General features: G+C 42.1%; 1 protein-coding gene across 4 annotated transcripts in view; it reads right to left on the bottom strand.

The window, feature by feature from the left end:
- LOC129695891 (multiple C2 and transmembrane domain-containing protein 1-like) overlaps nucleotides 1-25,462 on the bottom strand; it is a 426,884-nt gene that overhangs the window by 316,689 nt on the left and 84,733 nt on the right. For 3 of the 4 annotated variants that reach the window (XM_055633328.1, XM_055633326.1, XM_055633327.1), the window contains exon 3: nucleotides 5,402-5,516. In XM_055633328.1, the coding sequence (XP_055489303.1) occupies nucleotides 5,402-5,516 (115 nt within the window). Of the gene's footprint in view, nucleotides 1-5,401; nucleotides 5,517-20,709; nucleotides 20,816-25,462 lie in introns of those variants that run through there. The other variant, XM_055633330.1, reaches the window with a different exon arrangement.

The raw sequence follows: 25,462 nt of genomic DNA, 5'->3' as shown, positions 1-25,462 counted from the left end.
CAATTTTAAAAGCTTTATCACACTGATTTAAACGCAAGATTTATTTTGTGTGTTTAAATTATTCCATTTCACGAGTGATAGCGCAAGAGGTTCCCACTGTTCAAACTAACAGTCATAGTCATAGGCAGGGCCCCACTAACTGTCCAAACCACGGGAATGTTGCTAACCACTTGTTCTAGAACAACATCTGCAATGCAGAACACAACATTGGGCTTCTCCGAACAACAAGGACCTGGCTTTCCAGGAGAAACAGTGGTTGGGATATGAGCCTAAGAAGCTGCGGCAAGAGTAGGCCATTCATCCCCTGGTCTTTGCTTTGTAAATCAATGAGATCAAGGCTGTATCTCAGCTCCACTTTCCTGCACAAACCCTGCATCCTTTGATTTTGCTCGACATTAGTGCGGTCCAAAGGCATATAACTAGCAACCTCTGGAATTCTCTGCCACAGAAGGTAGATGAGGCCAGTTCATTGCCTATATTTAAGAGGGAGTTAGATGTGGTCCTTGTGGCTAAAGGGAGAGAAGGCAGGTACAGGATACTGAGTTGGATGATCAGCTATGATCATATTAAATGGCGGTGCAGGCTTGAAGGGCCGAATGACCTGCTCCTGCACCTATTTTCTATGTTTCTATGTTTCTAACCTGGGCATCAGTGGACAATCTGCATCATACTATTCTCACTAACTTGTATTTGTCAATTATGGATTTCCTGAAAAATGACATAAATCTTACAAGCCTGTGGTTCCCTTTCTTTTATTTCCGTTTTTTGAATGTTATATTTACTACTTCATGCACTTTATATTGTATTTAATGAGTAAAGTTGCAGATAATGCGGTTTAAAATACCATGCTTTGCACTATTGTTTAAATGTAATAGCTCTTTTTAAATGGAACTAGACAATTTGAAGTTGCTTGTGTTGCATTAGAAGTTTTTGCAGCATTCATTCACTTATATATTAAGATAATGCAACTTTCACTATAAAATGGCCAGTTCAATTAACACAGTTCATTATTTAGCTTAATATATAAATGGAAGAACCTTCAACCTATTTTGTAAACGGATGATCATGTAGAAGGAATACAAATTTACAATGCGACCTTCTAACTCACTACTTTTGTTTTTAGAGCCTCCTTAGATTGTAGCTGGATGCATTATCTGAAGTTCATTGCCAGCACTCTCCTGATTAGATAACTGATCAGTCCTAATAAAAAAAGGAAGGCCCAAAAATATTGTAACATCAAACAAAGTTGTAGTGTATTAGGATCTGTTTCCAGGCTATCTAAAGTCTAAAGCTACTCTTTGTTCCTCTGAGACCACACCTATGGCTAGAGAAGACACAAAGATCTTAATCAAGGCATGCACAATCTCTTCATTTTCCTCTCACAATAATCCCATCATATCCTGAAGATTTATCCACCTTAATGCCCTTCAAGAGCCCCAAGACCTCCTCCTTCTTAGTCTCAAACTGCTCACATAGTTAATATTCTCCACACCGATCCCATTGTTTCCCCTGACCTTCTCCTTGTGAAAACAGGTGTCAAGTACTCGTTTAGTACCTCCACTACATCTCCAGACCCCAAGCACATATTGCACATAAAAGTCAACAATATCCTTAGACAGTCATGCAGTGAAATGTTTTTTTGTGTATATCTTGGCCTGTTGTCTTGTGGCTGCATACAACTTGGTCAGTAGGTGCAGCATAGGCAATAGCAGGTTTCTAAATGTCCCTCTGAGAAGATGACTGAAAATGGCCATGGAGACAATCTCAAATAGCCAACAAAATCATGAGAGACCTCTTCCACCCCTGCAACGGACTGTTCCAGCCGCTACGGTCAGGCAAACGCCTCCGTTGCCATGCAGTGAGAACGGAGAGGTTGAGAAGGAGTTTCTTCCCAGAGGCAATTCGGACTGTAAACGCCTATCTCATCAGGGACTAACTCTACAGAACGTTTTTCCTTCTATTATTTATTATGTAAAAGAATATGTGTGTTATGATTGTGTTTATAATTTGTTTGGTTGTTTTGTTGTTTGTCTTTTGCACAAAAGTCCGCGAGCATTGCCACTTTCATTTCACTGCACATCTCGTATGTGTATGTGACAAATAAACTTGACTTGACTTGACTTGAAATACCTGTAGCCTAAAAAAGCCAGCTGAAGTGAACACTATTTCACTTGGGTGACAGTGGTCTGGAGTGTCTGGAACCATTTCAGTTGGAACCATTTCACAGAGAGACCCAAAGTGTGAAGTCTGAGAATAATTACCACTTGTTAATTTTGAGCACGAGGACTGGTGAGTGAGGCCATCTATTGTATGTGTCTCAACTTTGTACAGAATCTGTCTCTACACTGTCCCGTCATTTTCAAACCATTTCAGCCTTTGAGCTCACTCTGCTAGTGTGAAACCAAATTCCCTTGTGCCATTGTCACAATCTTCTTGCACTGTCTGCAAGGCTGTGGTTCTTGCATATGTGAAAGTTAGAATGTATTGCAAGCTAGTGATTATTGGTGCAAGATTGGAAATACCCGATCCCTTCTGATGTCAGCTGGCTTATAGCTGGTGAATATTTTAATGGGGAATGACCTGGAAAAAACAGGTGTGGTAGGATTGAACTGAAGGGGAGATGGGAGTTCCCATGGCATTCCGCTTGAGAATCAAAGCGTGTTGGAGGATCTAGAGTTTAAGGAACTGTGCAGATGCTGGAAAATCCCAGGTACACAAAAATGCTGGAGAAACTCAGCGGGTGCAGCAACATCTATGGAGCGAAGGAAATAGGCAACGTTTCGTCCCGAAACGTTGCCTATTTCCTTTGCTCCATAGATGCTGCTGCACCCGTTGAGTTTCTCCAGCTTTTTTTGGAGGATCTAGAGCCTCCCAATTTGGTCTCCAAATCTGAGGAAGGACATTATTGCCATAGAGGGAGTGCAGAGAAGGTTCACCAGACTGATTCCTGGGATGTCAGGACTGCCTTATGAAGAAAGACATGATAGACTTGGTTTATACTCTCTAGAATTTAGGAGATTGAGAGGGGATCTTATAGAAACTTACAAAATTCTTAAGGGGTTGGACAGGCTAGATGCAGGAAGATTGCTCCCGATGTTGGGGAAGTCCAGGACAAGGGGACACAGCTTAAGGATAAGGGGGAAATCCTTTAAAACGAGAGGAGAAGAACCTTTTTCACACAGAGTGGTGAATCTCTGGAACTCTCTGCCGCAGAGGGTAGTCGAGGCCAGTTCATTGGCTATATTTAAGAGGGAGTTAGATGTGGCCCTTGTGGCTAAGGGGATCAGAGGGTGTGGAGAGAAGGCAGGTACGGGATACTGAGTTGGATGATCAGCCATGATCATATTGAATGGCGGTGCAGGCTTGAAGGGCCGAATGGCCTACTCCTGCACCTAATTTCTATGTTTCTATGTTTCAAGTTACTGAAGAACTGACATTGAAGGTTGTGATGTACAAGCAAACGAGTTATGAACTGTACAGCATAGAAACAGGCCATTCAGCAATCAAAGCATGCTGACCATCAAATACCTATCCATGCAAAATCAATTTACCAGCAATTGGTCCATAGCCTTCTCTGCCATGGCAATTCGAGTGCTCATGCACTTTCTAAACATAGTGGGAGCACCAGCTTCCACCATCAAGTCAAGTCAAGTCAAGTCAAGTTTATTCGTCACATACAAGATGTGCAGTGAAATGAAAAGTGGCAATGCTCGCGGACTTTGGGCAAAAAGACAAACAAACAAACAACCAAACAAACTACAAACAGAATGTAACAGAATCACATATTCTTTTTCATATTAAATATTGTGGGCGGAAGGAAAAAGGGAGAAAAACAGCAATTTTTTAAAAAAGCATTAGAGTGGTTCAGTAAATTTAGTCCCTGGTGAGATAGGGGTTTAGAGTCCTAATGGCCTCTGGGAAGAAGCTTCTTCTCAACCTCTCCGTTCTCACAGCATGGCAGCAGAGGCGTTTGCCTGACCGTAGCAGCTGGAACAGTCCGTTGCAGGGGTGGAAGGGGTCTCCCATGATTTTATTGGCTCTGGAGTTGCACCTCCTGATGTATAGTTCCTGCAGGGGGGCGAGTGAAGTTCCCATAGTGCGTTCGGCCAAACGCACTACTCTCTGCAGAACCTTCTTGTCCTGGGCAGAGCAATTGCCAAACCAGATGGTAATATTTCCAGACAAGATGCTTTCCACAGCCGCTGAGTAGAAGCACTGGAGGATCCTCGGAGACACTCTGAATTTCCTCAATTGCCTGAGGTGGTAAAGGCGCTGCCTTGCCTTACTCACGAGTGCTGCGGCGTGTGATGTCCATGTCATATCCTCAGAGATGTGGATCCACTCAAGTAATACTGTACATCCCAGATATAGGGTATGAATAATAGCAGTTATCTGTCCTTAATTGCCCTTTCAAGGTCTGGCTGGAAAACCCCGTGGCTGTCATTAATACTAACCATTTATTTTCCATTTTAAATGTTACACTCTTCCAGCAAGAGCTCCAGCAGAGTAATAAGAAAATGAAGTTTCTATTCTCTCCCATATTATGCCATTTTTAATTGCTTATGGATATTTTACTTGCTTCATAAATAGTGCCACCTGTTCAGGCACTATTTACTGCAGCAACATCCACCTAATTTCTGTCTGCTAATGCATCCAACTCATAAATAGTGCAATCCGTGCTGTGAGCACTGAAATCATGGAATGAATAAAGAGAATATAATTGGTGAGTTGACTTTTAAAGAGTGTAGATTAATTTGCTTATCCCAATCTATTATCAAGTCAAGTCAAGCCGAGAGAGTTTATAGCCATGAGTCCAGATGTATCAGGATGTTATTGAATTTTGCTCTGATAGCTTTAGATATTTATTATGCACCAATGCTAAAATATTCTTTGGACGTACTTTTTCAGTGTTTTGTATATGTTCATAAATTTATCTTAATAAAAACCATCAACCATCAATGTACTGATTTAATTATGCTCAATACTCATGGTGTACAATGGTTTTTCAAAATAGTTATAACTATAAACTTAAACTATAGTGGGTAGAGTTTGATAAATTGCAGTAACATAAGATGTACATTCTAAGAGGAATATAAAAAATCTCCTGTTTCTCAAACCAAAATAATTTCAATCTAATTTTCTGTAAAGGATTGCATTCCACGGTGAATTTAATCCAGTAGAACAAAATATAGTTTTAATAAAATAAGGACACAGTGATTTGTACGGGTGTCAGGGGTTATGGGGAGAAGGCAGGAGAATGGGGTTAGGAGGGAGAGATTGATCAACCATGATTGAATGATGGGGTAGACTCAAAGGGCCGAATGGCCTAATTCTGCTCCTATCTCTTATGACCTAAAACACAATAAGAGCAGGAAGAAGAAACTGTGCTTCTATTTCTCACCTCCCCGATCTCGAACTGCGAGCCTGTGGCCACTCTTTAGCAGAATGTTCAGCTGGTACATTCCTGTGCTCGCTGACAGGTGATCGACGTCACTTGATCCAAGTACTTGGCTCCCCTGCAGAAAGTAAATGAAATAAATAATGAATCACATCTAAAATAATGAAAAGCTGCCACTTGGATAGGTTGTTTATTCCTTCAGCCGTGTCCCTCCGGCATGTATTAGTGACGACATTGGAAGCTGTGTCCCAGAGTGTTGGTCTATAGCTGGCTGTTGGAAGGTTGTTGGAAGGTAATTACTTACTTACTTACGATTACTTACAAAATTCTTAAGGGGTTGGACAGGCTAGATGCAGGAAGATTGTTCCCAACGTTGGGGAAGTCCAGAACAAGGGGTCACAGTTTAAGGATAAGGGGGAAATCTTTTAGGACCGAGATGAGAAAAACATTTTTCACACAGAGAGTGGTGAATGTGTGGAATTCTCTGCCACAGAAGGTAGTTGAGGCCAGTTCATTGGCTATATTTAAGAGGGAGTTAGATGTGGCCCTTGTGGCTAAAGCGATCAGGGGGTATGGAGAGAAGGCAGGTACAGAATACTGAGTTGGATGATCAGCCATGATCATATTGAATGGTGGTGCAGGCTCGAAGGGCCGAATGGCCTACTCCTGCACCTATTTTCTATGTTTCTATGATGTTAACTGTTAGCGCGATATTGTACAGCAGATATAAGCAATCTATGTGCAGCAAATGTGTTTGATATGTTTATAACACACGTCCCCTTCATGTTTTGAGAGGTGGGGGACCAGTCCCCCCCATGTTTTGTGAAACATCAGTTCCCATCCGACCGCGCGCTGCGGAGTTGCGGCCACATGCATGGTGAGCTGGCTCAGAAAATAATTAAATGTCATCCTTTGGTAATGATAAACGTTCATCCATTCCTCATACAATACACAAAATATACAATTGCAGCAAAAGCAAAACCACCTTGGAATTTAACATTTTTAAAAAGCTCTCGGGTGAGTACTGCAGAATGATTGGAGTCGTTTATCGGTTCATTCCTCCGAGACAAAAACAACGTGTTCACTGCCACTGGAGATGGCTTGTTAACTGCTACTGTTAACATCATATTAACACTGTTATTTCGATGTGTCACCAACCAATACATCGATATGCATTCCACAGTAAATGCATTACTGACGCGTTCTTTTGAATAAAATTCACAGGAGAATTCCTTAAAACTGTCGGATGCGGGTATAATTACCATTTGAACTTTGGAGGCAGACACAAAATGCTGGAGGAACACAGCGGGTGAGGCAGCATCTATGTAGAGAAGGAATAGGCGACGTTTCAGGTCTCGACCCTTCTTCAGACCTTTTGTGAACTTTGGATGTATTGGTGGATGGGAAAGATTTAAACGGGTATCGGAGGGTCATTAAGGGATTCAGCGGTCGAGCTGGTGTGCAGGTATAGCCCCTCATTCACCCATGTTATTTAGTAATTTTCACCCATGATGTTATATGAATTTAAAAAAAATTAAGTATGCTTATGTTTATTTTTGTTAGTTTATCAAAAGGATATTTATGTATGTTTTTGTTAGTTTGTGAAAAGTTTATGTGTGTTGCTTTCCCTCTCTCTCTCCTCCAAACTTATTTCTTCTGTTTGCCTTTAGTTGCTTCAGTTTTATTCAGTGTTATTTATCAACTTGTAACTTTTGAAAGATGTAAACGGGTATCGGACCGTTCGGACGGTAATTAAGAATTTGTGGGTTAATTGGCTTGGCATAACTGTAAATTGTCCTCACTGTCCGTAGGATAACGGGGATGATGGTCGGTGCAGACTCGATGGGCTAAAGGGCCTGTTTCAACTCCGTATTTCTAAACTAAAAAACTAATTTAAATGATCCAATCGGAAGTTTGAGATTTAACTGTTAGGGTTCAACTAATATTTTGTTAGTTTTACCTCAATGCAATGGTTTCTTTTTCTCCCTTTCCCTTCACTCGTTTATAGGAATCGAAGAATACAGTGCAAATGGCAAAATACAGGAAGAAATACAGGAAATACAGGAGTAAATAAGGTTTCAGTGAAGATTTAAGGTTAATAGTTAATGGGATGGTTGAAAGTTGTTCCAAGGTCTTGCAATCGTTGCACAATAAAGTGCCAATACTGACCAGCAAATGTTCACTCGAAACAGCCAACATGCTCATAGTACATTTCTGTATTACATAGGCATTTAAACTGTGTCTGTACATCATGTCTGCTGATGGCACCTTAGGAGTGTAAGAAATAGAAAGCAAAAGAGACTGCAGATGCTGGAATCTGGAACAAAACAAATAAATTGCCGGAACAACTGGTTAGGTCAACAGCATCTGTGGATGCTAAAGATGCAAGTTGGTATTTGAGCTTGAAGCCTAAGAGGGAAAATGAAACATCGCTAGTATTACAGCCGTACGAGGAATGGGTAGGTTTCAAAGTGATAGGTGAAACCAGATGGACAGAAGGTTTATGGGCAGATGGAATGAGTCTCAGTGAGAACAAAAGGCCACATGGCTCCTCAAACCTGTTTTGCTACTCAACAAGACCAGGGTTAATTGTATTTTGCCCTTGCTTGCGGTTCACTTCTGTCCCTGGTTGTGATCTTTATAGAGTGAAATCCAATGGATTATTTAAGATATTTCATCTTTGGAGAAATCGGTTAGATTAAGATGGTTTGAGATTTAAACACAGTGATGGGAAAGGAACAAATTTGCTGGTTGAATGAGTGCCATTGGGAACTTAATAACAATAGGAATTCGTTTCAGAGTTGGAATGAAAGGCAAAGTAATTTAAGCCTGGATCTTAAAGACATTAAATAGTGCGCTAACTGAGATCTATGTCTTGTATTTCTGTGTCATTTGGGAACTTCAGGATGTTTGGAATGTCATAGTGTGGAGTGGATTTACAGTCTGAAGGATGCTCCTGATCTGAAACATCACTTGTCCATTCATTACACAGATACATTGAAACATAGAACATAGGTGGAGGCCATTCGGCCCTTTGAGCCTGCACAACCATTCATTGTGATCATGGCTGATCATCCACAATCAGTAACCCGTGCCTGCCTTCTCCCCATATCCCTTGATTCCGCTAGCCCCAAACTGCTTGACCTGTTGAGGGCCTCCAGTACTTTGCATTTTGCACTGGAAAAGTATCAGACTGTCTTTCAGTACACTTGATTAGGAACTATACATGTATCCCATTTTACTGCTATACTGTAATTGTAAAGATACTCATTATAAGAGCTTTGAGCTTAATCACAATGTTCTCTCTTGTCAACTTAGTGTTAATTTTTGTGGCTAATTTCTAATAACATTGAAAGTGATTACAATCCAATAATGAAGTTGATGTTATCTGTCTATGGAAAAGTACCTAACATCTATTTAATTTTTATCTCCAGCTGCAAATCGAGGTAATTCACACAGTGCTGTTTCATTCAGATTTATACATTCACTGGCGTGACTAATTATGTGATTCTTTTCAAACTGAATAAACATCTGAGGTTGCTTACGACCTCAATGATAATCAACCCAAAGTTTTGAAATACTAGTTTAAATCAATGATTTTTATTCCACAGACATAATTTTATCTTCACAGTCCTAACAATAATGTTACATAAAGTATTTAGTTATTCTCATACATTTATCGTCACTTCTGATCCCATTCTTAACAGATAGTTATCCAGATCATTTTAAAGGGATTGATCAACATTTGTGTTTTGCTGGCCAGGGAAATTTACACCATATATTTATCAGACCCTGAGAAATGTTTTCTGAAACTCAAGCTGCACTTGAAATTTTAGAAAAATGTATTCAAGTTCATCTTGAACGCTAATTTATCAGTTAATTAAATAAATAACATAGTAAATACATTTCTGTGTTATAAACATATCAAACAAATTTGCTGCACATAGATTGCTTATATCTGCTGTACAATATTGCGCTAACAGTTAACATCATAGAAACATGGAAACATAGAAAATAGGTGCAGGAGTAGGCCATTCGGCCCTTCAAGCCTGCACCACCATTCAATGTGATCATGGCTGATCATCCAACTCAGCATCCTGTACCTGCCTTCTCTCCATACCCCCTGATCCCTTTAGCCACAAGGGCCACATCTAACTCCCTCTTAAATATAGCCAATGAACTGGCCTCAACTACCTTCTGTGGCAGAGAGTTCCAGAGATTCACCACTCTCTGTGTGAAAAAAATGTTTTTCTCATTTCGGTCCTAAAAGATTTCCCCCTTATCCTTAAACTGTGACCCCTTGTTCTGGACTTCCCCAACATCGGGAATAATCTTCCTGCACCCGGGGGGCGGGGTGTCAAATGGGATAGTTGAGGATGGAGTTAAAGGGAAAGGGTTTCTTAAATGTGTGAGCGGAGAGACAGAGGGGTGTAAAATGAGGGTAGAGGCAAAAACAAAGGAAATTATCATAGACTTCCGTAAGAACAGTGCAGCCCCCAAACCCCAATTCATCAATGGGGACTGTGTGGAAAGGGTCTCAGACTTCAGATTCCTGGGCACACAAATTACGGAGGATCTCCCCTGGACTACAAACACCACCACAGCAGTCAAGAAGGCCCAGCAGCGACTCTACTTTCTGAGGATCCTCAGGAAAAACAACCTGGAGGAGAAGTTGCTGGTGTCCTTCTACCGCTGCTCCATCGAGAGTGTGCTGGCGTACTGTATAACCACATGGTATGCCAGCTGCTCTGCAGCGGACAGGAGAGCCCTTCAAAGGGTCATCAACACCGCACAAAAAATCACTGGCTGCCCACGGCCCTCCATGAAGGACATCTTCAGCTCTCGCTGCCTTGGCAGGGCAGCCAACATCCTAAAGGACCCTTCCCACCCTGGACACAACCTGTTCCACCTGCTGCCCTCTGGCAGACGGTACAGGTCTTTCAAAACTCGAACAAACAGACTCAGAGACAGCTTCTACCTCATAGCCATACGTGAACATAACAATGCAAAATAAGAAATAACACTCACATTCAACTGAATGGTTCTACCTCAGCTGCTATTGTTATTTATCTGTAATTTTTATTTACTGTATATATTTTTACTTTTTCTATATATTTAAAATTGCTCTTGTGAATCGCACCGTGGGATTGACTTTTAAATTTTGTTGTACCATGTGCAATGACAATAAAGAGATTTATTCATTCATTCAATAGGTAGCAAGGTGAAAAGTAAAAGTGGCAGGCAGACAAATCCAGGGCAAAAATCAAAAAGGGCCACTTTTCAACATAATTGTGTAAGGGGTAAGAGTGTTGTAAAAACAAGCCTGAAGGCTTTGTGTCTCAATGCAAGGAGCATTCGTAATAAGGTGGATGAGTTGAATGTGCAGATAGCTATTAATGAATATGATATAGTTGGGATCATGGAGACATGGCTCCAGGGTGACCAAGGCTGGGAGCTGAACATCCATGGATATTCAATATTCAGGAGGGATAGAGAGAAAGGGAAAGGAGGTGGGGTAGCGTTGCTGGTTAGAGAGCAGATTAACGCAATAGAAAGGAAGGGCATTAGCTTGGGGAATGTGGAATCGATATGGGTAGAGCTGCGAAACACTGAGGGGCAGAAAACACTAGTGGGTGTTGTGTACAGGCCACCTAACAGTAGTAGTGGAGTTGGGAATGGCATCAAACAGGATATGAGAAATGAGTGTAACAAAGGTAAAACAGTTATAATGGGTGACTTCAATCTACATATAGATTGGGTGAATCAAATTGGCAAGGGTGCTGAGGAAGACGATTTCTTGGAATGTATGCGGGATAGTTTTCTAAACCAACATGTAGAGGAACCAACGAGAGAGCAAGCTATTCAAGATTGGGTATTGAGTAATGAGGAAGGGTTAGTTAGCAGTCTTGTTGTGTGTGGTCCCTTGGGCAAGAGTGACCATAATATCTTCATTCTTCATATCTTCATTAGGATGGAGAGTGACAATGTTAATTCACAAACAAGGGTCCTGAACATAAAGAAAGGTAACTTTGAGGATATGAGACGTGAATTGGCCAAGTTAGACTGGTAATTGATTCTTAATGGGTTGACGGTGGATATGCAATGGAAGGCATTTAAAGAATGCATGGATGAACTACAACAATTGTTCATCCCAGTTTGGCAAAAAAATAAATCGGGGAAGGTAGTGCATCCGTGGATAAGAAAGGAAATCAGGGATAGTGTCAAAACAAAAGAAAAAGCATACAAATTAGCCAGAAAAAGCAGCCTACCAGAGAACTGGGAGAAATTCAGAGACCAGCAGATGAGGACAAAGGGCTTAATTAGGAAAGGGAAATTAGATTATGAAAGAAAACTGGCAGGGAACATAAAAACTGACTGCAAAAGCTTTTATAGATATGTGAAGAGAAAAAGATTAGTTAAAACAAATGTAGGTCCCTTGCAGTCAGAAACAGGTGAATTGGTCATGGGGAACAAGGACATGGCAGACCAATTGAATAACTACTTTGGTTCTGTCTTCACTAAGGAAGCAATAAATAATCTGCCTGAAATAGCAGGGGACCGGGGGTCAAATGAGGGAGGAACTGAGTGAAATCCAGGTTAGCAGGGAAGTGGTTCACCAGACTGATTCCTGGGATGTCAGGACTTTCATATGAAGAAAGATGGATAAACTCGGTTTGTACTCGCTAGAATTTAGAAGATTGAGGGGGGATCTTATAGAAACTTACAAAATTCTTAAGGGGTTGGACAGACTAAATGCAGGAAGATTGTTTCCGATGTTGGGGAAGTCCAGAACAAGGGGTCACTGTTTAAGGATAAGGGGGAAATCTTTTAGGACAGAGATGAGGAAAACATTTTTCACACAGAGAGGGGTGAATCTCTGGAATTCTCTGCCACAGAAGGTAGTTGAGGCCAGTTCATTGGCTATATTTAAGAGAGAGTTAGATGTGACCCTTGTGGCTAAAGGGATCAGGGAGTATGGAGAGAAGGCAGGTACAGGATACTGAGTTGGATGACCAGCCATGATCATATTGAATGGCGGTGCAGGCTTGAAGGGCCGAATGGCCTACTCCTGCAGCTATTTTTTGTGTTTCTATGTTTCTATCTAGCCTGTCCAACCCCTTAAGAATTTTGTAAGTTTCTATAAGATCCCCCCTCAATCTTCTAAATTCTAGCGAGTACAAGCCAAGTCTATCCAGTCTTTCTTGATATGAAAGTCCTGCCATCCCAAGAATCAGTCTGGTGAACCTTCTCTATACTCCCTCTATGGCAAGAATGTCTTTCCTCAGATTAGGAGACCAAAACTGTACGCAATACTCCAGGTGTCGTCTCACCAAGGCCCTGTACAACTGCAGTAGACTTCCCTGCTCCTATACTCAAATCCCTTTGCTATGAATGCTAACATACCATTCGCTTTCTTCACTGCCTGCTGCACCTGCATGCCTACTTTCAAGGACTGGTGTACCATGACACCCAGGTCTCGTTGCACCTCCCCTTTTCCTAATCGGCCACCATTCAGATAATAATCTACTTTCCTGTTCTTGCCACCAGTTAATCAAACCAGTTAATTTTCTATTGTGAAAACTGAAGATTTTTAACATTTACCATTTTTGAACAATATCTTCCTCATTATTAATGCAAAGTAACTTGTGGGCGGAAATCCTATGTACCATAGTAAAAGGGACTGACATTTGGGAAATAATCTGATTTTCACAATGTCGTTTGCAGAAGAGTTCCTCTGCTTTCTTTCTAAATGTGTTTTTTTTTTCATCTTCTGCTTTCACTTGAGAGATTGACTAGGGATATGATGTAATATCAAAAAAGAAATGGATCTGACAGTACACCACCCACTCAGTTTTCTGTGAAGTGTCAATTTGGATTATTTACTCATGTCTCTAATATGGGGGTCAACCCTCTGGGATGGACCCATAATCTTATGATTCATTTGTGAACACACTACTGCTGAGTCAAAGCTGCCAATTTGATAAAGCACAGGGACATAACAAGTTACTTCACAGGGTAGAAGAGCATAACGGGCAAACCTTGGAATATGATGAATTATTGGTTGAATTGGAGGATGTGATGCACAACTATAAACTAAAATAAATTGAAGTGAGAAGAGCTAAATTGTTGTGTCTGGTTCTGGGAGATGAAGAAGGAGGTGGTCCGGAGGTTTTAAGTCTGATGGGATCTATCCCGTTAATGAGGGAGGCAATAGAGGAGATTAGGGGGGATCATTGCTTGTTCTCAAGCCACAGGCGAGGTCTTGGAGGACTGGAGAGTGGCCAATTTATTTAAGGAAGGAAGTAGGGAATATCCAGGGAAATATAGGGCCAGTGAGGCTCACATCAGTGGTAGAGAGATTTGGAGGGAATTCTTTGAGATAAGAGCTGCTCCAATTTGGAAAAGTTTGGGTTACCAAGCATGGTTTTGTTTGTGGCATGTCATGTCTCATTAATTTGATTGGGTTTTGTTAAAGGAGGTGACAAAGGGGATTTATGAAGGTAGGGCAGTGGATGTTGTATACATGGATTTCAGTAAGGCTTTTGGGGTCAAGGAAAGAGCGTTCACAGGGCGGCCCTGTTTCCAACAATCTTTCCCCCACCATACACAAGAAGCACAAGACGCAATTGTATGCAGATATTGAGAAGTGTGTTCAGCTCTGGCTGAACAATTTCTAATCTTGTGATGTGGACTCGATAAGGAGTAAGGTTTTTGATAAGGGTCTCCTTGCTAGGTTGATCCAGAAGATTAAGATGTACGGGATTCATAATGACTTGGTCGTATGGATTCAGAACTGGCTTATTCATAGAAGATAGCGGGTTGTGATGGAAGAGAGATATTCTGGCCAGAGGTCTGTGACCAGTGGAGTTCCATAGGGATTTATGTTGAGAACTCTGCTGTTTGTGATATAAATGTAAATGACCTCAATGTAAATTGAGGTCATAGGTTGCTGAGTACGTTTGCTAATGACAACAAAATTCGAGGAGTTGTAGGCAGTGAGGAATGCTGTCAGTAGATACAGTGGGATATAGATAGGCTGCAGAAATGGGTGGGGAAATAGCAGATGGAGTTTAATCCGAGCAAGTGTGAGGAATTTCATTTTGGGAGGTTGAATGCAAGGATGTCAGGAGAGAGTATGCAGTTAACAGTAAGACCCTGAACAGCATTGAAGTGAAGAGGGATCTTGGAGTCCAAGTTCATAGCTCATTAAAGGTAATGTAACAAGTAACTAGGAGTAAAAAAGTGTCTGGTATGCTTGCCTTCATTGTTACAGGCATTGAATGTAAGAGTCAGAAATTCAAGATGCAGCTCTTTCCCCTCTCAACTTAAACCTATGTCATCAGGTTCTTGATTTCCCTACTCTGGGTAAAGACTGTACATTCACGCTACTTATTCCCCACCTAATCTTATACACTTGAATGCGATCTCCACCCATCATCCCACATTGCAATGAATAAAGTCCTAGCCTGCCCAACCTGTCCCAATCAATCAACCATACCGATGTCCAACTGATCATGATCATGCTGGAATATTTGATAACCATCTTCGCAGTCTGCAAAACCACGTGCTTTGGAGTGATCTGCAAACTAGCTAACCATGCCTTGTGCATTCATAAACAACAAACAGCAATGGACTCTGCACCAATCCCTCAGGCATCCCACTGCTCACAGGCTTCCAGTCTGAATAACACCCTTCCACCTTCACCCTTTGCATCCTTCTACGAAGCCATTTCCCCATCCAGTCAATTAGCTCTCCATGAATCCCATGTGGTCTAACCTTCCAGAGCAGCCAACCATACAGAACCTTATCAAATGCCTTGCTGAAGTCCAAATAGATCATCTCTACAGCTTTGCATGCATCAACAATTTTGGTTCCTTCTTAAAAAAAACACTAAATGTCTATCTAAATGCATATATCATAAGACCCAGCAGCAGCATCTCCAGTAACTTGCCTACCACAGATAGGTCGACAGGTTACAGAACACTGTAGCACAGGTCTCCTTTCCCTAGGCTTTTCCTTGCGGTCCTTCTTAAATAGAGTCATAACATTAGCCGCCCTCCAGTCTTCCGCACCTCATCGTATCTAATAATGATTCATATATCTCAGCCAGGCCATCTGAAATTTCCTCTCTAGCCACGCTCCCTGCCCTCGGATATACCTGATCAGGTGCAGGAGATTTATCTACCTTTACACACCTCAGCACGTCCAGCACCTCACTGCCTGCATTATTTACTGACCTCACGGCATCTCCATTAACTAACCCAAGTTCTGCAGTCTGCAAATCCTTTTGCATGGTAAAATAAAATGTGAAATATTCATTTGGGATCATGCCCATTCCCTGCAGCTTCACATAAAAGGTGACCACATTGGTTTCTGAGGAGCCCTATTCCCTCTTCAGTTATCCTCTTTCCCTTAATGTACTCATAAATTCTCTTAGGACTTCCCTTAATATTACCTACCAAAGCTATCTCCTGCCCCATTTTGCCGTCCTGATTTCCTTCTTAATTATGCTCCTCAGTTCCAAAAACTCCTCCAAGGATACACTTCATCCCAGCTGCCTATACCTGGCCCATGCCTCCTTTTTCCTGACCAGAGCCTTAATTTCTGTCACCATCCAAGCTTCCTTTCTCATGTCCGCCATACCCTTCACCTTAACTGGAACAGGCATGCTATGAACTCTTGTCATCACACTTTGAAAATAAAATCCAAGACATTCCTTTCCTTGTAAACAACCTACTCCAATCAACTCGGTGGTACAGCAGTAGAGTTGCTGCCTTACAGCACTTACAGCTCCAGAGACCCGGGTTCCATCCTGACTATTGGTGCTGTTTGTACAGAGTTTGTACATTCTATACATAGCAAAAGGATTTGAGTATAGGAGCAGGGAGGTTCTACTGCAGTTGTACAGGGTCTTGGTGAGACCACACCTGGAGTATTGCGTACAGTTTTGGTCTCCAAATCTGAGGAAGGACATTATTGCCATAGAGGGAGTGCAGAGAAGGTTCACCAGACTGATTCCTGGGATGTCAGGACTTTCATATGAAGAAAGACTGGATAGACTCGGCTTGTACTCGCTAGAATTTAGAAGATTGAGGGGGGATCTTATAGAAACTTACAAAATTCTTAAGGGGTTGGACAGATGCAGGAGGATTGTTCCTGGTGTTGGGGAAGTCCAGAACAAGGGGCCACAGTTTAAGGATAAGGGGGAAATCTTTTAGGAGCGAGATGAGGAAAACATTTTTCACACAGAGTGGTGAATCTCTGGAATTCTCTGCCACAGAAGGTAGTTGAGGCCAGTTCATTGGCTATATTTAAGAGGGAGTTAGATGTGGCCCTTGTGGGATCAGAGGGTATGGAGAGAAGGCAGGTACAGGATACTGAGTTGGATGATCAGCCATGATCATATTGAATGGCGGTGCAGGCTCGAAGGGCCGAATGGCCTACTCCTGCACCTATTTTCTATGTTTCTATGTTTCTATTCTCCCCGCGAGCACCTGGGTTTTTTCCAGGATCTTCGGTTTCCTCCCACAGTCCCAAAAACGTGCAGGTTTGTAGGTTAATTGGCTTGGTATAAATCTAAAATTGACCCTAGTGTGCTTGGATGGTATTAATGTGCAGGGATCGCTAGTTGGTGCAGACTTGGTGGGCCGAATGGCCTGTTTCCACACTGTATCTCTAAACAAAACTAAACTTTAGTGATTTCTTGTCTAATACCATCAAAATTGGCCTCGCCCCAATTTAGAATTTTAACCTGAGGGCCCTCTTCAAACTACATTGAAGGTTAAACTAGGTTCTCACACTGTACAGGAAGACACTGCAGGAAGTATGACAACTTCTCAACCGTTCAAATGTAACACACAAAGTTTCCAATCCACGGCGTGCAATATTGTTGTGTTTTGAATTTTACGTGCCAATACATTTCTCCAATAAACTATCAAATATTTTAAATGTTTCAATAAGCTAATTAACAGGTACAAGCATTCAAGTCCAAAATCAATTCCTTACATTATTACAATTAATTTCCAGCATAAGTAATCAAGTTTTACCTGAGTAATTGTATCCTAAAATTATTCATGTATGTATCTGCAGGGAAATCCTTTAAAACCGAGATGAGAAGAACTTTTTTCACACAGAGAGTGGTGAATCTCTGGAACTCTCTGCCGCAGAGGGTAGTCGAGGCCAGTTCATTGGCTATATTTAAGAGGGAGTTAGATGTGGCCCTTGTGGCTAAAGGGATCAGAGGGTATGGAGAGAAGGCAGGTACAGGATACTGAGTTGGATGATCAGCCATGATCATATTGAATGGCGGTGCAGGCTCGAAGGGCCGAATGGCCTACTCCTGCACCTAATTTCTATGTTTCTATGATGTTAAATCAGAGCAGTTATTGGATCTTTCTGATGTCCCCACCTTCAACTAACCCAATCCTTAGCCAATTCAATTCATTCCATGTAACATAAAGAGATGGCTGTGGACCAACAAATAAGTGGTATAAATAAGATGTGTGATTGCCTGACTGATGGCAACACCGGATATTTCCCTGGAAGCATTTATACAGGATTACACAGAGTTTGAACCGTCGCCTTGGCGCAGAGGGAGAACAAAGAGGGAAGAGACAGAGACTTTATGATTTTACCTTCCACCACAGTGAGGAGGTGTTTGGTGAACTCACTGTGGTGGATGTTAAATTTGTGTTGATTGTGTGTTTTTGTCATTTTTTAAATTATATGTATCTGCAGGGAAACGAAATTTCATTCAGACCAAAAGGTCTGAATGACAATAAACAAATCTAATCTAATCTAATGGCTTAAGCAGGTCATGCCAATGGGAATATTCCACCTGAGCCTCCTTCCATCTTTCATCCTCGCCACTCTTTGGGTGAAATTTCTTCTGAGTTACCTATTAGATTGTTTGATGACATAATACACGGTCCGTTAAATTTTTCCCCATAAGTAGAAATATTGTGTTTAATTTATGTATAGAACATAGAACAGTACTGTGGAGACAAGTTCAAGTTCAAGTGAGTTTATTGTCATGTGTCCCTGTATAGGACAATGAAATTCTTGCTTTGCTGAAGCACACAGAAAATAGTAGGCATTTACTACAAAACAGATAAATGTGTCCATATACCATGATATAAATATATGCACACATGAATAAATAAACTGGTAAAGTGCAAATAACAGAAAGTGGTTATTAATAATCAGAGTTTTGGCCGAGCCAGGTTTAATAGCCTGATGGCTGTGGGGAAGTAGTTATTCCTGAACCTGGTTGTTGCAGTCTTCAGGCTCCTGTACCTTCTACCTGAAGGTAGCAGGGAGATGAGTGTGTGGCCAGGATGGTGTGGGTCTTTGATGATACTGCCGGCCTTTTTGAGGCAGTGACTGCGATAAATCCCCTCAATGGAAGGAAGGTCAGAGCCGATGATGGACTGGGCAGTGTTTACTACTTTTTGTAGTCTTTTCCTCTCCAGGGCGCTCAAATTGCCGAACCAAGCCACGATGCAACCGGTCAGCATGCTCTCTACTGTGCACCTGTAGAAGTTAGAGAGAGTCTTCCTTGACAAACCGACTCTCCGTAATCTTCTCAGGAAGTAGAGGCGCTGATGAGCTTTTTTGATAATTGCGTTAGTGTTCTCAGACCAGGAAAGATCTTCACGCCCAGGAATTTGAAGTTCTTGACCCTTTCAACCATCGACCCGTTGATATAAATGGGGCTGTGGGTCCCCCTCCTACTCCTTCCAAAGTCCACAATCAGTTTCTTGGTTTTGCTGGTGTTGAGGGCCAGGTTATTGCGCTGGCACCATATGGACAGTTGCTCGATCTCTCTTCTGTACTCTGACTCATCCCCATCAGTGATACGCCCCACAATAGTCGTGTTGTCAGCGAACTTGATGTTGGAGTTCGCACTGTGGTTCGCTACGCAGTCATGGGTATAGAGTGAGTACAGCAGGGGGCTGAGCACGCAGCCTTGACAAAACACCACACAAAGAGCTACAGACGCTGGTTTACAAAAACACAGACAATGCTGGAACAACTCAGCATGTCAGAATTTCTGGAGAACATGGATAAGTGATATTTCGGGTCAGCATGCCCTTCCAGACTAATTGAATTGATGGACTCTTATATAATCAAAGTTGTCCACAATAGAAGCATAATTTCCGACACTGTGCTCCAGTTACTTTCAGGTTAAAGTCAAAAATATTTTCATTCTTTTCACTTAATGTGCCCAAACCAAACTGGTGTTCCCACACTGTTATTTCTAGTGTGCTCAATGGGTAGACAGGGATCAGACAGCATCATTATTCTGTGTAAGAAGGAACTGCCGATGCTGGTTTACACCCAAGCGATACACATAATGCTGGAGTAGCTCAGCGGGTCAGGCTGCATCTCTAGAGTCTGAAGAAGGGTCTCGACCCGAAACGTCACATATTTCTTTTCTCCAGAGATGCTATCTAGCCCACTGAGTTACTCCAGCTTTTTGCGTCTAACATCATTATTCAGCATCCTCAAGGACCCACACCATCCTGGCCACACACTCGTCTCTCCGCTGCCTTCAGGTAGAAGGCACAGGAGCCTGAAATCTGCAACATCCAGGTTCAGGAACAGTTTCTTCCCCACAGCCATCAGACTATTAAACTCAACCCAAACAAAAATCTGAACTTTAATAGCCTATTGCACTTTATATGCTATGTATGTGTGTCTATATATATTCAATGGTATATGAACGCACTGATCCGTTCTGTATTTATGTATGCTTAAAATATTCTGTTATGCTGAAGCAAAGCAAGGATTTCATTGTCCTATCTGGGCCACATGACAATAAACTCTCTGGAATCTATTCTGCCAGATTTGGGTCACTGAACGCCAACAGTAGACAATACTTCTAACTGCTCTCATGACATCGTCAATAAAAGCGGGCTTTAGTTTATAAAAAACGGCCCATTTACCTGGACATATTCTCGCTGGGAAAGGGAATCGATTTTTGTGTAAATCAGAAAAAGCCAATTACTCAATGGTTGAAAGATCATCAATTCCACCCGGAATCAATAACGCCATAAGATCATTTAGTTTCATAAAATTAATGTAAGCATTTCCAAGTCATTTAGGATTTAAAAAATAAGTGAAATGTAATCGGCAACAAAATGTTGTTACCTGCTTCAATTATGTTACATGTTTAAAACAAGGTGGCGGAGCTTAAACTACCAATGGTACAAACTGCATTTAACCTAGTCAAAGCGGCAGTGTTGTACTGAAAGGAGGAAGGAAGCACATTCTTCCACTAGACAAACGACGGAGATGTTACTTCTCACCTGCACCCGAGAGTCAAGCCCCGCTCCTGGCCTTCGCCTGCAGTATTTGGGGTACAGCTAGTACCTAATACCTAGTACAGCCGGTGGAAAAGCCCACCGATTCCCTGGAGTCTATGGTTAGTTCCTTCATCGACACGGAATCCCCCACCAGAGTCCAGGAGGAACGCGCGATCTCTCGCTCTATCGACGCATCTTTTGCAGAAACAATTCATTTGCATCATTTCTCAGTTCAAAGTGGGCAACAGGATCGCTGGTGTGATCATCTTCGCGAAGGAACAGCGAAAGAGTCCAGAACATGACTCCGTATTAAAGCCCGCAAACAATTTACAGAACTACCTCTAAACGAGGAAATAGAGTATGTTGATCCACATGAATCTTATTGCGTGTTACTCACCCCCGGTTCCCTCTACACCCAGCAGTGCGAATCTTCCTCTTTTACTGAAAATGTACAATCTGATAATCGCGTTCAGTTACAAAATAAAAATGGTTCAGGAGCGCACCAAATGGTAAGAAGCTGTATCAACGTTTCATTCTGCACAAACTGCATGATATTTACTTGTAGCTCCGAGAAACGACAATGAACGGAAGGAAATGTTAAAAACCGCAATCGAGTGATAGTTTATGGGCAAATAAACGTCGCTGCCGGGGGTGGTGGTGGAGGTGGATAAGATTTAAGCATGTGAATTCAAGTGAATAAGCATTTAAGCGTCTTAACCACGTGGATATGCAGGGAATGGATCAAGCGAAGGCAGATAAAATTAATTTAACTATGTATCATGAATGGCACGGACATTGTGGGCCGAATGGCCTGTTTCTATGCTGTAATATGGTCTAATTAACATAGCATGGCAAGATGATGCCAGATTAATTTACTCCCAGTTATAAATTGTAGCCTCTTAATTTTAATAATGATCTATTCACCATTACTACGAAGTGTCTACGCTCCCATGTGGGCTAATTCCTTATCCCCAAATATCTGCATGCTTTGAACTAAATGATCAAATAGTAAACAATGATGCAAATATCAGTAAAATAACTAAAAGGCAGGAATCCAGCAAGATATAACTATTCTGGAAAAAACGTTGTCATAGAAACACAGAAAATAGGTGCAATAGTTGGTCATTCGGCCCTTCGAGCCATCACTGCCATTCAGTATGATCATGGCTGATCATCCAAAATTGGTACCCTGTTTCTGCTTTCACCCTTGTCAACCTAACTTGCATTGTTTAACAAGCTTCATACCCCAAAAATGCAATTTGAAGGAGGAACCGGCTTAGGATCAATCAATCATTGTTATTAGAGACATGGGGTATGGAAAAAGTGCTTTAGTCCCAACTTGCCATTGCCGACCAAGATGCCCCATCTATGGTAGTCCCATCTGCTCGCTCACTCTTGATAACATCCAGTGAATTGGCCTCCACTGCCTTCTGTGGTAGAGAATTCCACGGATTAATATCTCTCTGGGTGAAAAAATGTTTTCTTCATTTCAGTCCTAAATGGCCTACTCCTTATTGTTACACTGTGACCCCTGGTCCTGGACTCCCCCAACATGGGGAACATTTTTCCTGCATCCAGCCTGTCCAATCCCTTAAGAATTTTATATGTTTCTATAAGATCCCCTCCTAAATCCCAGTGAATATTGTGTCTATCCTGTGTTCTCCACTCCAGGTCCCCAGGCCTCCAGCTAGGGCCCTATGGAATTGTAATGACTTGTCTTTACTTTTAAGCTTCCGACAAGGCCACATAGCACTGACTTTTCAAGTTGCTTGCTACATCAACTCGTTAACATTGAGGGATTCAAGTGTAAGGCACTCAGTTATCTCTGAACACCAGCATCTCTCAAACTGGTATATGGACACACTGATCTGTTCTGTATTCATGCTTACTATATTCTGTTGTGCTGAAGCAAAGCAAGAATTTCATTGTCCTATCTGGGACAATATCTGGGGCAATAAACTCTCATGAATCTTGAATCTTGAATCATACTCAACATTTTCCCCAAAGTGGATGGACTGACATTTTTCCATGTTTCATTACATCTGCTTTATCCTTGAACATTTGTCTAGAATCCTTCAAAGCCTCCACCTTACAACCCATACTGCCGACAAACTTTGCATTATCAGCAAGCTTGTGTATATTAAATGGCCTTTTATCCAAATCGTTGGGTATAGGTTGTGAACAGCTAGGGTTCCAGTACCAATTCCTATGCACATAATGAGTGGCAATCTCTCAACCTGACAATGTCGTTTCATAATTAGTCTGAAGAACGGTCCTAACCCAAAGCATCACCTATCCATGTTCTCCAGAGATGCTGCCTGAAATGCTGAGTTACTCCACCACTTTGTCTCTTTGATTGTAAACCAGCATCTGCAGTTGCTTGTGTCTCCAATAACCCGTTTATTCCCAGATTATGTTATCTGTCTAATACTTGACAGTATATCACCTCCATTCCTATATGTTAATTTTTGAGGACTGTATTGTAGGACTGCTGCAGGTACCAAACACAAATCTACTGGTTCTCCTATCAATTCTGATAATCACAGACTGGAAAATCCCTACAGTTCATCCATCCAGGTTGATTTAACTTGTCGATTTTACTTTCTTTTGCCCCATTAGCTGTTCCTTATTAATTCTAAGAATAACAATTCTCAGATTTTACCTGTAACTGATGTTAGGCTGTTTTGTCTCCAATCCCTATTTTCCCTCTTCCTCTTGTCAGTTAATTTGTTACCTTTGGGTGGCTTAGTGGCACAACTAATAAAGCTGCTGCTGCACAGCTCCAGTAAATTGTATTCAACCCTGACCTCCAGTGGTGTATGTGTGACATATGCACATTTTAGCTGTGACTTCGGAGAGTCGGTTTGTCAAGGAGGACTCTCTAACTTCTACAGGTGAACAGTAGAGAGCATGCTGACCGGTTGCATCGTGGCTTGGTTCGGCAACTTGAGTGCCCTGGAGAGGAAAAGACTACAAAAAAAGTAGTAAACACTGCCCAGTCCATCATCGGCTCTGACCTTCTTTCCATCGAGGGGATTTATCGCAGTCGCTGCCTCAAAAAGGCTGGCAGTATCATCAAAGTCCCACAATATCCTGGCCACACACTCATCTCCCTGCTACCTTCAGGTAGAAGGTACAGGAGCCTGAAGACTGCAAAAACCAGGTTCAGGAATAGCTACTTCCCCACAGCCATCAGGCTATTAAACTTGGCTCGGACAAAACTTAATAAAAATTATTAATAACCAATTATCTGTTATTTGCACTTTATCATTTTATTTATTCATGTGTGTATATATTTATATTGCGGTATATGGACACACTGATCTTTTTGTGGTAAATGCCTACTATGTTCTGTGTGTTGAAGCAAAGCAAGAATTGCATTGTCCTATTTGAACTTGAACTTGACTGTGTGAATTTGCTCCGTCTATGGGATTTAATTGTATACCTGCATCTTCCCTTCATTATTGTTACCCATTTCGTTCTCAAAACAACCACCGAGTGGTGCCACCAATGGCTGCCTCACCAACAGTCTGTCTGTCCTTTCCTTCTTTGTGTTTTAATAATATGTGTTAAATGTATGTTTTAACATCTGCTGTTCTTTACATCTGCTGTTTTACTGTTCTTTACATCTGCTGTTCTTTACATCTGCTGTTCGGGCAGATGGGGCTCATCAGCCTGGGAAGGCAGTCCATCTAGGAGAGGGAAAACTCTGATGTAAAACCTCCACCACCTTGTGGCCATATCCAGTCATTGAAAAGGCTCCAGGAGTAAATCTCAAGAAAATCCGTAGTCGGAACCCCTAAAGCAGTTCGCTGTTGTCCACAACCTCGCTCTGGCAGCTCCTGCGATGGCGCTGGTGCCAAACTGATCGCAACCTTCGCACCTACCAACAAAAGAACACATCAAACGAGACCAGCTCTAAAACAGGGAAGTTGGAATAACCGGCCAATGATGACCGGCCTCTCCGAAAACCGACAGGACATCAGCGATTCCAGGAAAACAGTTGTCATAAACGACGAGCTCAAGAGACTCAACGTAGACATAGCCACCATTCAGGAAGCAACGCTGGCAGACTCGGGCACACTGAAGGAGAAGGAGTATACGTTTTACTGGCAGGGGAAGGACTCTGACAAGCACAGAGAGCATGGAGTAGGCTTCGCAGTAAGGAACAGCCTGCTGAACACGGTGGAACCAGGCCGTAATGGCTCAGAGCGACTCCTGACTCTGCCTCAACACCACCGCAGGCCCGGTCACCCTTGTCAGCGTGTTTGCCCCAACACTGTCCTCCACATCAGACACAAAGGACGAGTTCTATGAGAACCTCGCATCCACCATCAGCAGCATTCCCAGCAAGAAAGAACTTGTTAACCTGGGCGACTTCAACACCAGAGTGGGCACAGACCGCGAATCATGGTCTTCCTGCCTTGGGCAGTTTGGTGTGGACAAGATGAATGAGAACGGACATCGACTGCTTGAGCACTTGATCCACTTACCGTGACCTGTGCATCGCCAACTCGTACTACCAGACAAAGCCCCAGCACAAGGTTTCCTGGAGACACCCACGCTCAAAGCATTGGCATCAACTGGATCTGATCCTAGTCAGATGTGCTGCCATAAAGAAAGTTCTCCACACACTTTCCTACCACAGTGCGGAATGCGACACAGACCACTCCTTGGTGTGTTGCAAGTTCAAGTTGTAACCAAAGAGGTTTTACCGTACCAAGAAGCAGGGGAACCCCCGCATCGATGTCAGTAA

Source organism: Leucoraja erinacea, chromosome 3 (assembly GCF_028641065.1).
Source record: "Leucoraja erinacea ecotype New England chromosome 3, Leri_hhj_1, whole genome shotgun sequence".
Lineage (NCBI taxonomy): Eukaryota > Metazoa > Chordata > Chondrichthyes > Rajiformes > Rajidae > Leucoraja > Leucoraja erinaceus.
The sequence above is the reverse complement of the archived record's forward strand: the minus strand, read 5'-3'. Positions and strand labels throughout refer to the sequence as shown.